This window comes from Neopelma chrysocephalum, unplaced genomic scaffold, assembly GCF_003984885.1.
Source record: "Neopelma chrysocephalum unplaced genomic scaffold, ASM398488v2 Primary Assembly neopelma1_96921, whole genome shotgun sequence".
NCBI lineage: Eukaryota > Metazoa > Chordata > Aves > Passeriformes > Pipridae > Neopelma > Neopelma chrysocephalum.
In genome coordinates, this window is record NW_020925564.1 from 502,447 (window position 1) to 514,804 (window position 12,358).

The following is a 12,358-nucleotide window of genomic DNA, read 5'->3' on the forward strand; positions in this document are numbered from 1 at the left end:
GTACTTCTAAAGTACAAGCACAAAAATTATTTTTTTTAGCATTGTGTATAAAAATTCACTTTTATTCATAGTCTTGTAACTGATTGAAAGTTAACTGTCAGAAGACAAGGGTACTGTTCTGGTTTTTGCACTTCAGGAAACTGCTAGCTTTAGTTTAACTGGAAAATCTCATATCTGGCATTAAAGTCTCTAGAGAAAGATTTGAATCTAATTAAGTGATCCGACTGAGCGTTTTACCTGCTCACCACTGCTGATAAAAATCATCTTAAACAAGTTTGTATATACATAGTGCAAGCCCAGTGTACACGTTTCTCAGGGCCTGTCCCTTCTCAGTCAGACCATTTCCCTCTGAAAAGATTTTTCTTTATTGCCCCCAGTATAAATCACTGTTAGTCATGCCTGATAGCCATTGTGTAGCTGTCTGTTAGCTCTTACCTAGGCTGAATGAGTAGTGGGCACATGGTGTGCTGGTGTGCTTCTTGAAGTCCTGGTAGACCTCAGCTTACTGCCTTACAACTGCATCAGGTTAGTCGTCAGGTAAGAGGTAGATACTTACTTGAGATTATTCCTTGATGGCCCTTAGATCTTGTGCTTAGATTTTCTGCTGTGCTAACTAGTGTGAATCCTTGAAGGGCCTTTGAAATTAAAGGTCCCAGATCTCCAGAAATTTTGCACTTTATTTTAAGCAGATGACTTAAGCCTCAAGTTTGGCTTAATTTTCCTGCTCAGTAGTTGATGCTTGGCATTAATGACATGATGCATTTTTGTGTTTCACAGGGAAGGAGTTAGGTTTAAAAATAACTTCTGTCAGTGGCTCAGAGGCTGAACCTGTTGGTAGAGTCTCACAACAAATCAGGTGATAGTCACTTCTCATTCAGTTCCAGACCCTTTGTCCAAAGTATTTGCTATTTGACACTCAGTGTTTCCATAACATGTATATGTGGTAGGAAGGTTCAAGACAGTGCAAATGAGAATGTTTTCAATAAGCATTTCTTTGTCCTGGAAAGAAATTCTACTTTTGAGCAATTTACAGTTACGATTTCTGTAAGAGATCAGAGCTTTCTTGGTTGTATTTGAGTCTCATTTACCCAGACAAAATCACTCCTGTTGTTATTCATTTTCTACCTTAAAGTTACTATCTAAAATGGCTTTTTTTTCATTTCTCTGCTTACTTCCAATTCTGATGGCTCTTTTTCTCTCTTTTCACTGAGCACACAGCAGCACAGTCCTACCTGCAGTTATGTTCATATCATCTTGGCCAGAATTGACAGTGAGATAAAGTAGCCTAGGAAGGTGTTGAGATATGGAGTATTGGTTTGATTTAATAAAAAAAAAAAAATTATATTCCAAATCCCTGGTTCCATTTGGGTTTGGGTTGAGAGCAAATCATCAGTTGCTAAGACATCTGAAAATTTTTATGGATTGTTTACACTAAAATATGCAGAAGGAAGTTGTCACACCTTTTAATTGGTTTTGAAGAAGTACTGCACCTTTTTTTTTCTGTAATAAAGCACAGCTTGAGCTTTTGGTAACCTTCAGCATTATTTTGTGTAAAATTCAAGTTGTTTTTATCTTTTTATTGCCTGAGTCAGTATCTCCTAACCTAAGCCAATACATGCAGAGTTCTAGTGCTGCCACAGGTACATTTAGCAGCAGGAGGTGCATGGCTCTTGTGCCAAAAACCAGCTTTTTAAAGCTGGTCCAGTTGTGTCTTGAATTCATATACTTGGAATTTTAAGAATAAATCGAATCTTCTATGCCTCAGTCTTTATTAATTTACATAACTGCTTTAAAATATGTTCTCAGCTGTTCTTCAGATATTCCTGTTAATTTATTTTGATTCATTATTGTATGAACACATGGTTTATAAAACACTAAGTGGGATGTCTGTGTCATGGCTTAATCCAACCCAGCAGCTAAGCACTGTTTAGCTGCTCACTCACTTCCCCCCAAATAGGATGAGGGAGAGAATTGGAAAAGTGAGAAAACTCATGGATTGAGGTAAGGACAGTCAGAAGGTTTGATGGATAAAGCAAAAGCTGTGCATACAAGCAAAGCAAAACAAGGAATTAATTCACCACTTTCCATGGGCAGGCAGGTGTTCAGCCATCCCCAGGAAAGCAGGGCTCCAGCACTCATGACAGTGACTTGGGAAGGCAAACGCCTTCCTCCTTGCCCCAACTCTGTATGCTGAGCATGACACCGTGTGGTATGGAATATCCCTGGGGTCAGTTGGGGTCAGCTGTCCCAGCCATGTCCCCTCCCAACTCCTTGTGTCCCCCCAGCCTCCTCAGTGGTGAGGTTGTGTAAGGAGCAGAAGAGGCCTTGATGCTAAGTGCTGCTTAGCAGTAAGGAAAACATCCCTGTGTTATCAACACTGTTTTCAGCACAAATCCAAAACATAGCCCCCTATTAGCTACTCTGAAGACCATTAACTCTACCCTGGCCAAAACCAGCACATAATGACAAACCACATTGTCATTCACATTCAGAAGAATTCAGGATAATTCAAGATTCATATTATCATGTTTGGTTGATGAGAAGCTCAAAATGACCTGATAACGTGCACTTGTAGCCAGCTTTATCCTGGGCTGCATCAAAAGAAGTGTGGCCAACAGGCTGAGGGAGGTGATTTTACCCTGCTAATGATTTGAATCTAATTCTAAATTAGGCAAAGTCTTAGGACCTCAAAAGTGTCTGTGTGATGGTGAATGATGCTAGGAATTGCTTTTGGGAAGAGTAGGTACCCCTAAATACAGTGTCCATACTTAGGTGACATGCTGCATAACTGGATACTTCAGAAAGTGTTCTTCAAAAGATTTTTGTACCACTTTCTCAGCCATTGAGCTTTTAAATTTCAAGAGGCATTGAAATAATTGTATCTGTGGGCTGCATTAGGCCTAGGAACTTAGTTTTGCTGAAATTGTGCAGTTGCATCTTGTGTCTTGTCCAGACTATGGTGTGGAGCAATTAAAGCCAGTTGTTGCAGCAAGGGCCATCTAAGTATCACCTGTATAACTGTAAGAATAGCTTATATTTACAGTAGAACATGTGCTTTTCAAGTTAGAAAATAGGAAACTTATAATTTATGTGCATTTCTGGGTAAGTATTTCTATGCACATTCCCAAGACTGATATCTGTAGATCACAGTGTAGCCTATAGACAGAAAATTATCACTCTATCTACTTAACAAATAGCAAAATAATACTGATTTTTGTAAACTAGCATTCTGAATTTTGTAGCTCTCACATGGGCATGTGCTTGAGTTTTACTAATTTGTTGTTAGTTTGATCTTGACTGTTTTCAAATAATGCTGAATAATGTTCATACTGGAGTTGTTGAAAATTACAAGATCTAGCACTGGTTATATCTGAATGGGTAATGTATGAGATGAATGGTTGAATAATATCAAAACAGGGAAGCTTACTCTGGTATTCTTTTCATTAAATCTGAAAGTGTAATAGTATATCCAGCTGATAAGCAGTGTATTGTTTTTTATTGATCTTTGTTTATTTCATTCATGTAATATTTCTGTGGGGTTTTTAAAATTGATTTAAGTTATAGATTATTTTTTCATTCCTATTGAGAATTCTTTCATATTTTTTTGGAAATCTTATTTTTAAATAAAAAAAATAAAAGTTTCTTTTTCTCCTCTGGATTTCATTTATATTGGTTTAAAGTTGTATAAATAGTTGGCTAATATTTTTCCAGTCTGTTTTTACATTTTCCTAATTCTGTTATAAATTACTGTCATTGCTGAATATTTGTTATTGTTACAGGAGAATAGGCTATAATCCCAAATGATTGTTTTGAAAAACTGAACTGGGAAAAATTACTGAATAGTTAATGATGTACTTATTATCTGAGCTCCGTTGTTTGCTTTTAAGAGAAGAGCTGAATGTTGGTGGAAGCATTGGAAACTTTCTCCACTGGGATTAGTATACCAAACAGTGTTGGTGTAACAACACTAGTTATAGTATTGGTTACTGTTACAGTTTACCTAATCACAGTTGTCTGTAACTCCAACCAGAGTAGGAACCTCTGATATAGGTATAAACTAAAAGTTTTATAAATTGCCATTTTTCAAATTATAAAAGCAGAGTTGTTTGGGTTTTTTAATCTTTGCCTTTTTTTAAAATTTTTTATACAATGTATTAGATAATTCATCCTTGGAACAGTTTTTGAGAGAGCTAAGTAAATCCAGGTAATTCACGAACCAGCAGGTCTTCTGTTTGTGTACATGTGAATTTATGTCAGATTTTGATGCAGAGAAGTTTCAAGCATTTTGTGTATTTCAAATGAGATACTGGCTTTAAACATGCAAAAAGAAGTGAAATAGTGACCACAGAAAAAAGTATTAGAGAGAAATAAAAGCTGCTCAGTATGGTGTGAGCAGTAATCTCAGCTTTAGAAGAACTAAGGGGAAGATCCTAAACACCTGGGAAGATTCACTGCAAGACTAGTGAACCAAAGAAAAAAACTGTGATTATGCCTGCAAGGAAATGATTAAAATACCTGAACTGTGTCACTTCATGAGTAAGGGCACAAAAACTAAGTAATGATGGTTTGTGGCCACAGACCATGCATCTTCTGTTCCAACCCAAGGACCAGATTCTTCAAATAACAGTAATAAAAATCACTTCCATACTGAACCTTCCACAATAGCATAAAACCAGCCTTTAAAATTCTTTTTTCTGTGTGTATTCCAGGAAAAGCTGTTCTTACCTTCTGCAATGACTTCAGTTTCTCATGTCTGAAATTTCAATGGGCCTCTTTTCCCCATATAATAATTTCAAATCTGGTTATCTCTGCTATGACATTTATTTAGTTTAATATTTTGATACTTAGTAATTAGATACAACTGACTTGTGAGAGTGCATGCCATCTTTCTGTTGTGTGGAAACAGAGATCTATTCCCACTTGCTCATGAAAGTAATTTTAATATGTACGCTCCAGTATTTTTAGTGCCTAAAGCTCCTGGAAGTGTTTCTTGATGTGTTTTATCATTATATAAACTGAATGAAACAGCACTTTGAGTCTACAAATACATTTTAAGAGGCAGCCAGGTAGTACAGATGAACAAATGCATGCAGACACTCCTGTAGGCACACCAATTACCCATATGAGCTGCAATTATACTAGTGTGGAAGGGCAGTTGGAGGGAAACTTGGACCCTGTAGACATCCAGCTGAGTAAGCAGGCTTGAGGAAGGATGGCAGACATGTTAGTCTGAGTAAAATACAGCTAAGCTAAACTGATAAAAAAAAACAGGTCAGAATTTGTATCAGTTACAGCACACTCTTTGTATGTCCTCTAGTTTCACAATATTTTTCTCATTAGACTTCCCATTTCAAAAACATTCTCTTTGCTGAAGGATTAGTTTAAGAACTAATAGCACATGCAGCTTTGTATGCAGTAAGCCATAAAACTGCATTTCAGTGGCACAGAGATGAACATAAAATTAACTGGATGGGAATAGAATTCAGAATTGCTGAGGAATAACAACGCTATCAAGCCTGAGTAGCCATCTATTCCCAAATACAACATGATCTTGCTGGTTAGGATATGCTTCACAACCTCAGTTTTATACGATGAAGCTGGGATTTTTCTGTAGCTGTGGCCAAAATCCCCCAAAATCTGCAGTCTGTTGGCTGCCATGTGGGTGATGGGCTCCTCTTTTTTTGTAAATATAAAGTGTAAGAAGGGTAAGTACAGACAATGCAGTAATTTGAGCCCTATAAAGGTGGAATTTGATAATTTTTTTTGACAGCTAATGGATGCTAACTCACTGGGTTAGACTGCAGGTCTGGGACCCAGAAGATCTGCCTTTAGTTCTCTGTGTGACCTCTGGTTGTTTTGGCAAAGACACCTGGGTTTCTGAAGTGGGAGTTGTGTAAATCTGCAGGGCCAAAGGTGTATTATCCAGGTCACAGAAACCTGAATAATCCACTTCAGAAGAAACAGCCATATCCCACAGGTCAGATAAGGAATTTGGGCTTCCTAACATCCAGCAGTGCATAGGCGATTAGAATTTGAAGTACATTTTTCAGCTTATCCTGGTAAACTTTTTGGATACACCAGTGACCAAGGAGAAAGATCATATAAGAAACTTCATTTAGTTTTCTACCTTTGAACTTGGATTAAAGGATAACAGATGAGTATGCCTTAGGTGATCACGTTGAAATAAATTTATTTTGGTTTCAAATGTTGAAGTTTTATGCATATGCCTTTATTAAAGAAACTACTTGTAGGGAAATTGAAAATACTTTTCTGCATCCAATTTGGCTCTTTTCTACATGGTTGCACATTCAGGGCATATTTCTAGAAAACTCCATACATGCAGCATGTGTATGGATGGGGAAAAATTCCGGTTATTTGTTACTAACATCCAGGACAGGAATTTTTAATTGTAAGTTTCTTCACTCACCAGTAGTACAACATCTTCAGCATCATCAGCTGTTCAGCTTTATGTCAAGTGTTCTTAATCCTGGTGCTGAAAAATCAGGATATGGTTTCCTTGTTCTTCTGCTTTAATACTCACAGAACAAATCAGCCAAGTGTTTATTTTTTCTTAGACTAGTCAAATAATCTCATATCCTTATAACTCAGTATTCTGAGAGAGGCAAATGCCTTTTCCATTGGTCCAAGTGTATTGGTTTGGGGGGTTTTTGGCATTGGATTAGTTTTTGGTTTGGGGCTTTTTTTTCCTGTTTTGTTTGGGTGTTTTTTGGTTTTTGTTGTTTGCTTTGTTTGGGGTTTTTTGTTTGTTTTTTTCTTTTCCTGCATGTTGAAGAGTCAGGAACTTTGTTTGAGGAATAAAGCATGGATTTTTAACCCAGTGTAGTTTTCAGGTAGACGAAGTTACAGCACTGCAGCCACAGCATACCAGACAGAGGTGGGGCTGCTGTGTCTCTGCGACCCTTCTTTCTTGCTTGCTTTTTGTATGAACAGAGAGATCTAGCACCATCCTCCATGCCTCAGAGGCATCTCCTTGTGAATGGGAGAGGAGGGCCTTGTAAAGTCAGGGAAATAAAATTTTTGATACCAAAACAGAGGAAGCAGTTAGAAATTATTTTACCTGTAGGAAGCTTGGGCACTGGCCTGCTTCCCCAGGTGAGATACCTGAACACGAGTTTCTGCTTTCTCTGACAAACTGTAAGCTGCTTTCAAGTCAAAGGCCTCAAGTGTTGTCACTTGAAACAAATGCTTGATGTCAGGTGGAACTCAAGCACTCCACTTTTTGTCATCTTCCAGTTAAACAGTGGCTTGGCCCATACCAAAAGACAAGCAAGAATTGATAACTGAAGGATTGTACAATCCCTGCTAAAAGACCTGCTTTGTGGAAAGATTCACATAAAGTCTAAACTATAAAATCCTAACACATTTTTGCTGATGTTCTACTGAGCACCTAAATGCAGAATTCCTACAGGATCAACTTAACAACCTCTAGCTTCTCAGAAAAAGATAAAGGGAAGGATTGTGTGTGAGCATCTTACACCTTTTCAGTGAGAACTGAAAACTAATCAGGCATCTCAGCAGCATCATGTCTGAGTACCTGCTGCATAAACACAGCTTTACTTTCAGTTCTCTGGGGTAAATGTATGACTAGACCTCAGTAAATGAATAGGAGGAGATGCACCCGCTGAATTGAGTAAGTAATTTTTCAGGACCTGATTTATGACTGTTCAGTGAAATCAGTATACTTGCGAACATCACATTTTGTCCTGATCAGCTCAGGTTTTGAAGTATATACAATTGAACTATTTCATTAGAAAATGTCAGCTTAAATTGGGCTTTTTTACAAGAAAGTGTTTGGTTTTGAAGAACTTTTCAACAGAGTGGTTTTCATAGTTTTGAGTCAATGCCATTTATCTTCATTCTCTCACTCAAAGTGACTTTCTGTTCAGTGTTTTTTGAAATCTCAGTTTAGGCACACAAGCTCTGCTGTTGGCATAGTGGTACTAAAATGACATTTTGCCAGCCCACAGACCTCGAGTTGCCAAAAGCAATTATTTTCAAAAGGTCTGAAACCATGCTTGTGTTGTTTCAGTAAGCCTTTATCTTCAGCATCACTAATACTCCCTATTAGTTTGTTCCTGGTGGTGTTGTGTGGGGCATGAAAGTCAATTCTTAGTGCAGCAGTGTAGGTTTGTGATGTTAACAGAAGGCCACAATGAAAGACATTGAAACTGTTTATATATGAAAGCTATCTATAGGTAAAAGCAGTGATGTTTTTGTCACTATATACTAGCATTTTTGGTGAAAAAAAGTCTCTTATTTGGTCTCATTATCTGAAAAGCAGATAATACAGAATAGTATTTAGTTGAAACAGTTATCTCAACTGCATCTCTTTAGTTTGAGAAAGTCAACAATGGCAAATTTTCTGATAGCAATTTGTGGTTGATTCTGATAAAGGAATTAGGAAAAAAGTTATGTCAATGGATGGAAGAGCAATTTGTTTTCTCATAAAAGATAGGCAGTAAACAGCAATGTATTTCTTAAAGGGGGTGGAGAGAAAAGTATTATGTCTGCATCTAGGAGAGTACTGATGAGGTTCCTTATCAGTGTTAGGTCTAGAAAAGGTTTTGGCAAATGTACCTTAAATGACTTTTGGTTATAATTCCTAAAGTTTATGAATATGAAGATCTATACTGTATTACAGTTGGTAGTTGTGTACAAAACCAGTGTTATGTAACATGAGCTGTATTTATTTATCATGTAAAATGGATGGCAAATAAGCACTGTAAAATTAGCTTGTGAGGAGGACAGCAACTGTGGGTCTACTTGTTTAGTGAGCTCTTTGCTGTATATGCTGTATCTATCCAAACATCTTGTGCAGTTATTTCACAGAGGCCAGTGGGCATTTGAAGGTGAGAATCTATACCATGAACTAAATATGTTTTGATTATTATCAGCCAGAGGGGCTGGCTAGGTGGTTGGAATTGATTAACTCAATATGTCTATTACATCCTTAGAATTTTAAGTTGCTTAAAATTGAGCTACATTATTATATGAAGTTCTTTTGGGAACAAGCTTTAAAAAATTGACACTCCTGAGACTCTGAACCATTTTCAGAAAGATAATAATTTTCCCAGATATGAACTCAGCTAAGTTTTACACTTCTTTCCATTTACGCAGGGCTTGCTGTTCTCTGTTATAGTTTGCTGTTTTGTACTTACTGGGGTATGGAAGGATGATGAACTGAAAGAAATTGGGCTAGCTTCTTCTAGTGCTGCACCACTGAACTCCCTTTGGACTTCTAATTCACCATATTTGCTCTTTCCTGTAGGTGTGGGGTATCTCGTGTGGCAGCAGAGGATTTGTCAGTTTGTTGGACTTCATGGTCTGCCCACAATGCTAAACTTTATCTGTTAAAACTGGACAAAACGAAGATGCAGAAACACATGAATATGAAAAAAAACCCAAACAACAAAGCAGGCCAAAACTCCTATCAAGTCAAAATAGTACCAGGCATTCAGCATATATGGATGGTATGGAAAGATGTCTGGGGTAAAATTAGAGGAAACTCAGACGTTATATTCACATCCTAACATAAATTATAATGGTACAGAAATTATAGGATAAAATGCAGCTGCTACTCCGTGGATGAAATGCAGTTGGCAGCTCTGCAGTGACTTCCCTTACAACAGTAAACACCTGCAAAGGGGAATGGAACAGGGGGTGGAGCACAGTGGAAACACTGTGGCCAGGCTCTAGAAATCCTTGCAGGGTGGGGGACTCAGTGGTACTTATCATACTCAGTATGATGAACTGCATAGCAGTCACCCAAGGGAAATGGGAGAAGTTGTCCTGCTGCTGAGCCAACAACTGTGGTGAAATCTGTCTCCTCAGATCAACTTCATTAAAGCTTAATTATAATATTAGCACACACCTCTATCCCAAAGTTACCTGCCTTCAAGGTATGACCACCCCACACTGGGCACGTGCCCTGTATTTTTTTGACTTTATCTTTAAAAATGAAGCAAGAGAATTTTACGCCAATCAGTAACAAAGGTATTTATAACTCAAGTCACTCAAGCTCCATCTAAATATAAAGAAATAGCATAAAAGTAAGTTGAGAATGTGGGGAAAGTTAGGGAAGACTCCATTGTAACTGCTGGGATCAGTCGATGGGCTGAACTTCTTCCCCATAGGGACACCTATTGGGTAAGAACCATACTCTGTGCACACTGAATACCTTTACTGGGGATTAAAGCTTGTCTGTGTATTGCTTTGAATATGTTTTTGCAGTCAGATACTATCACTGGCAACCCTCAAACCTTAACCTGTCACAATTTTATATTAATAAAGAGTGTTATTCTGTAAACTGTTATGTGAGTCCTTCATGGGTTCTGGCAGTCACTGGCAATGGGTAACTCTAACAAAGTGGAAGACCCACTGAGAAGTCATGCTGAGGGGTCTCTCTAATGCTGCTGCATTTCCCTGAGTCAGTCAGTCAAATCACCCTCTGATCGGGCAGGACTGTTCAGTGAGGGGTTCCCATAACATGACACTGACCAACTGGTTGGGCACAAGGCTTTCCTGAGACACTAACAGACAAATCAAACACTAAGAGTCAAGGAAATCTCCCCACGCTAAGGGTCAAGGAAATCTTCCCCTTCTCATGTGACAGATGGGTACCTAAATCACATGCCTGTACTTACAGGGTTACTGATAACTGCTCAATCCAACTAGTGCTTTTGTTGGGAGAAGTCAACCCTCCCCTCTGGCATGAGACAGGTATCTGTTTGAGGTCCAATGATGTGGCACCAAAACTCTGGGCAAAATACGTCTGCATTGACCCCTGTCCATCTGGCTTGCCTACCATGGGCTACCACCTGAGCAGTAACCTGAAGTTCTCTCTGTTAGGACAGCACCAACCTTCCAGAACTGAGCAGGAGGGAATGTTAAATAGAAGATCATGGTAGGTGCAGTCCTTCTAACAATTGGACAGACCCTCCAGCAGAAGAAGACCTGCTAAGAAATTACAGGTCTTATGTCAACATCTTTAATCTACAGAGATTACTTCTTTACCCCCTGTGCGAGACTCAGAGTGGTGATCCATTGGAGGACCAAAGAGAAATCAACCTTATGCCAAGGAAGGCATATGATCAGTTCCTGACGAGCACAACCTCTGTGACTCACAGTACTGAACATACTGCTGAACAATGTTTAAAAGCCTCCTGTGCTTCCTGCCTTCTTACAGCTCAGAACTCATCCAGCTAGTGCTTTAGCATTTCTCACAGATTGATGCTGGGCCTGACTCATCCTGGTGCTGCGTGAAGTCAGAAGTGTTTCCTAGTGTCTGGAGGGGATTATGATTATTGTCAACACAAAATAAGGAGGATCCCTTTTGCTGGAAGAATGTTGTCAAAAAAAATTGATCAGTCTTGGGGAGTTAAAAGGAAATAAAATTTTCTTCTAATCCTGGCCTATTATCCACCTTTTCTCACTTCTCTTGTGTAATGCAACAAGGTCAAATTAATTTTGCCACAATGCCAAACATTACATACAGCTCCTCCCTGCCTCTGTAGTTTTCTTTTTACAAGGAAAATGGGCTTTTAGACTGTAAACTGCAGGAGGATTTGAAAGACCATGAAAATGCTCATCATGGGGAAATCATTAACCATTACTACCCGAGCAGCCATGTGGAGTGAAGATAACCACACGTCTTACTCAGAGATAAGCCAGTAGCTACACTGATACCCCTGGCTTATTCTCACCAACACAGACACATGATGCCCCCAAAACCAAGGAGACTCCATTATCTGTGCCTCATGTCTCATAACAAACCTCTTTTATGTCATTCCAACAAAAACATTGAAATGAAATACATAAACTAATTACAATTTTTTTTTGAAGAAACCAGCTGGAACAGTGTCTTCCCTTTTCTTTGCCTTATGTTTCCTCAGGATTTTTGTTTCATCAAGTAAAACCAGTGGAGGCCATATTTTCTGCTCCAGCTGTGCTGCTCCTGCTGTGCCTTGTTTTGACCTGCACTCAAAACAAGGCATTTGCCATGCCCGGTCCTTCTGCCCTCAAAGAATTTACTGTCAGGGCCTGGAACTGGTCTTCAATCACATGGGAAAATCCCTGTCCCTTAGCCAGTCATCCATCACTTTCTTTCCATCCCAAGTATGGTCTGCCAAGACAGTCTTTAGCTAAGGAGCAATAATTGCTAGTCCTGAATCAACTCCCATGTCTTCTTACCCAAGAGTAGGTAGTCCTCACACCTAACCAGCTGATAGAAGAAAAGCAGACTACTCAACATATGTAGTGACTACAGATTCAGGGTCAGGCCTGCTTGCTTTGGGCAGAATGGCCTCAGAAGCCCTGGGCAGGAGAAAGAAAATATAAC

The 12,358-nt window shown here is 38.8% G+C and overlaps 1 protein-coding gene across 4 annotated transcripts in view; it reads left to right on the forward strand.

Moving 5' to 3' along the window:
• ZDHHC21 (zinc finger DHHC-type containing 21) overlaps positions 1-9,784 on the forward strand; it is a 50,797-nt gene extending 41,013 nt beyond the window's left edge. For 3 of the 4 annotated variants that reach the window (XM_027670645.1, XM_027670644.1, XM_027670643.1), the window contains one exon: positions 9,290-9,784. In XM_027670645.1, the coding sequence (XP_027526446.1) occupies positions 9,290-9,551 (262 nt within the window). In that variant the 3' untranslated portion in view covers positions 9,552-9,784. The remainder of the gene's footprint in view (positions 1-9,289) is intronic. The other variant, XM_027670642.1, reaches the window with a different exon arrangement.
• The last annotated feature ends 2,574 nt before the right edge of the window (positions 9,785-12,358 follow it).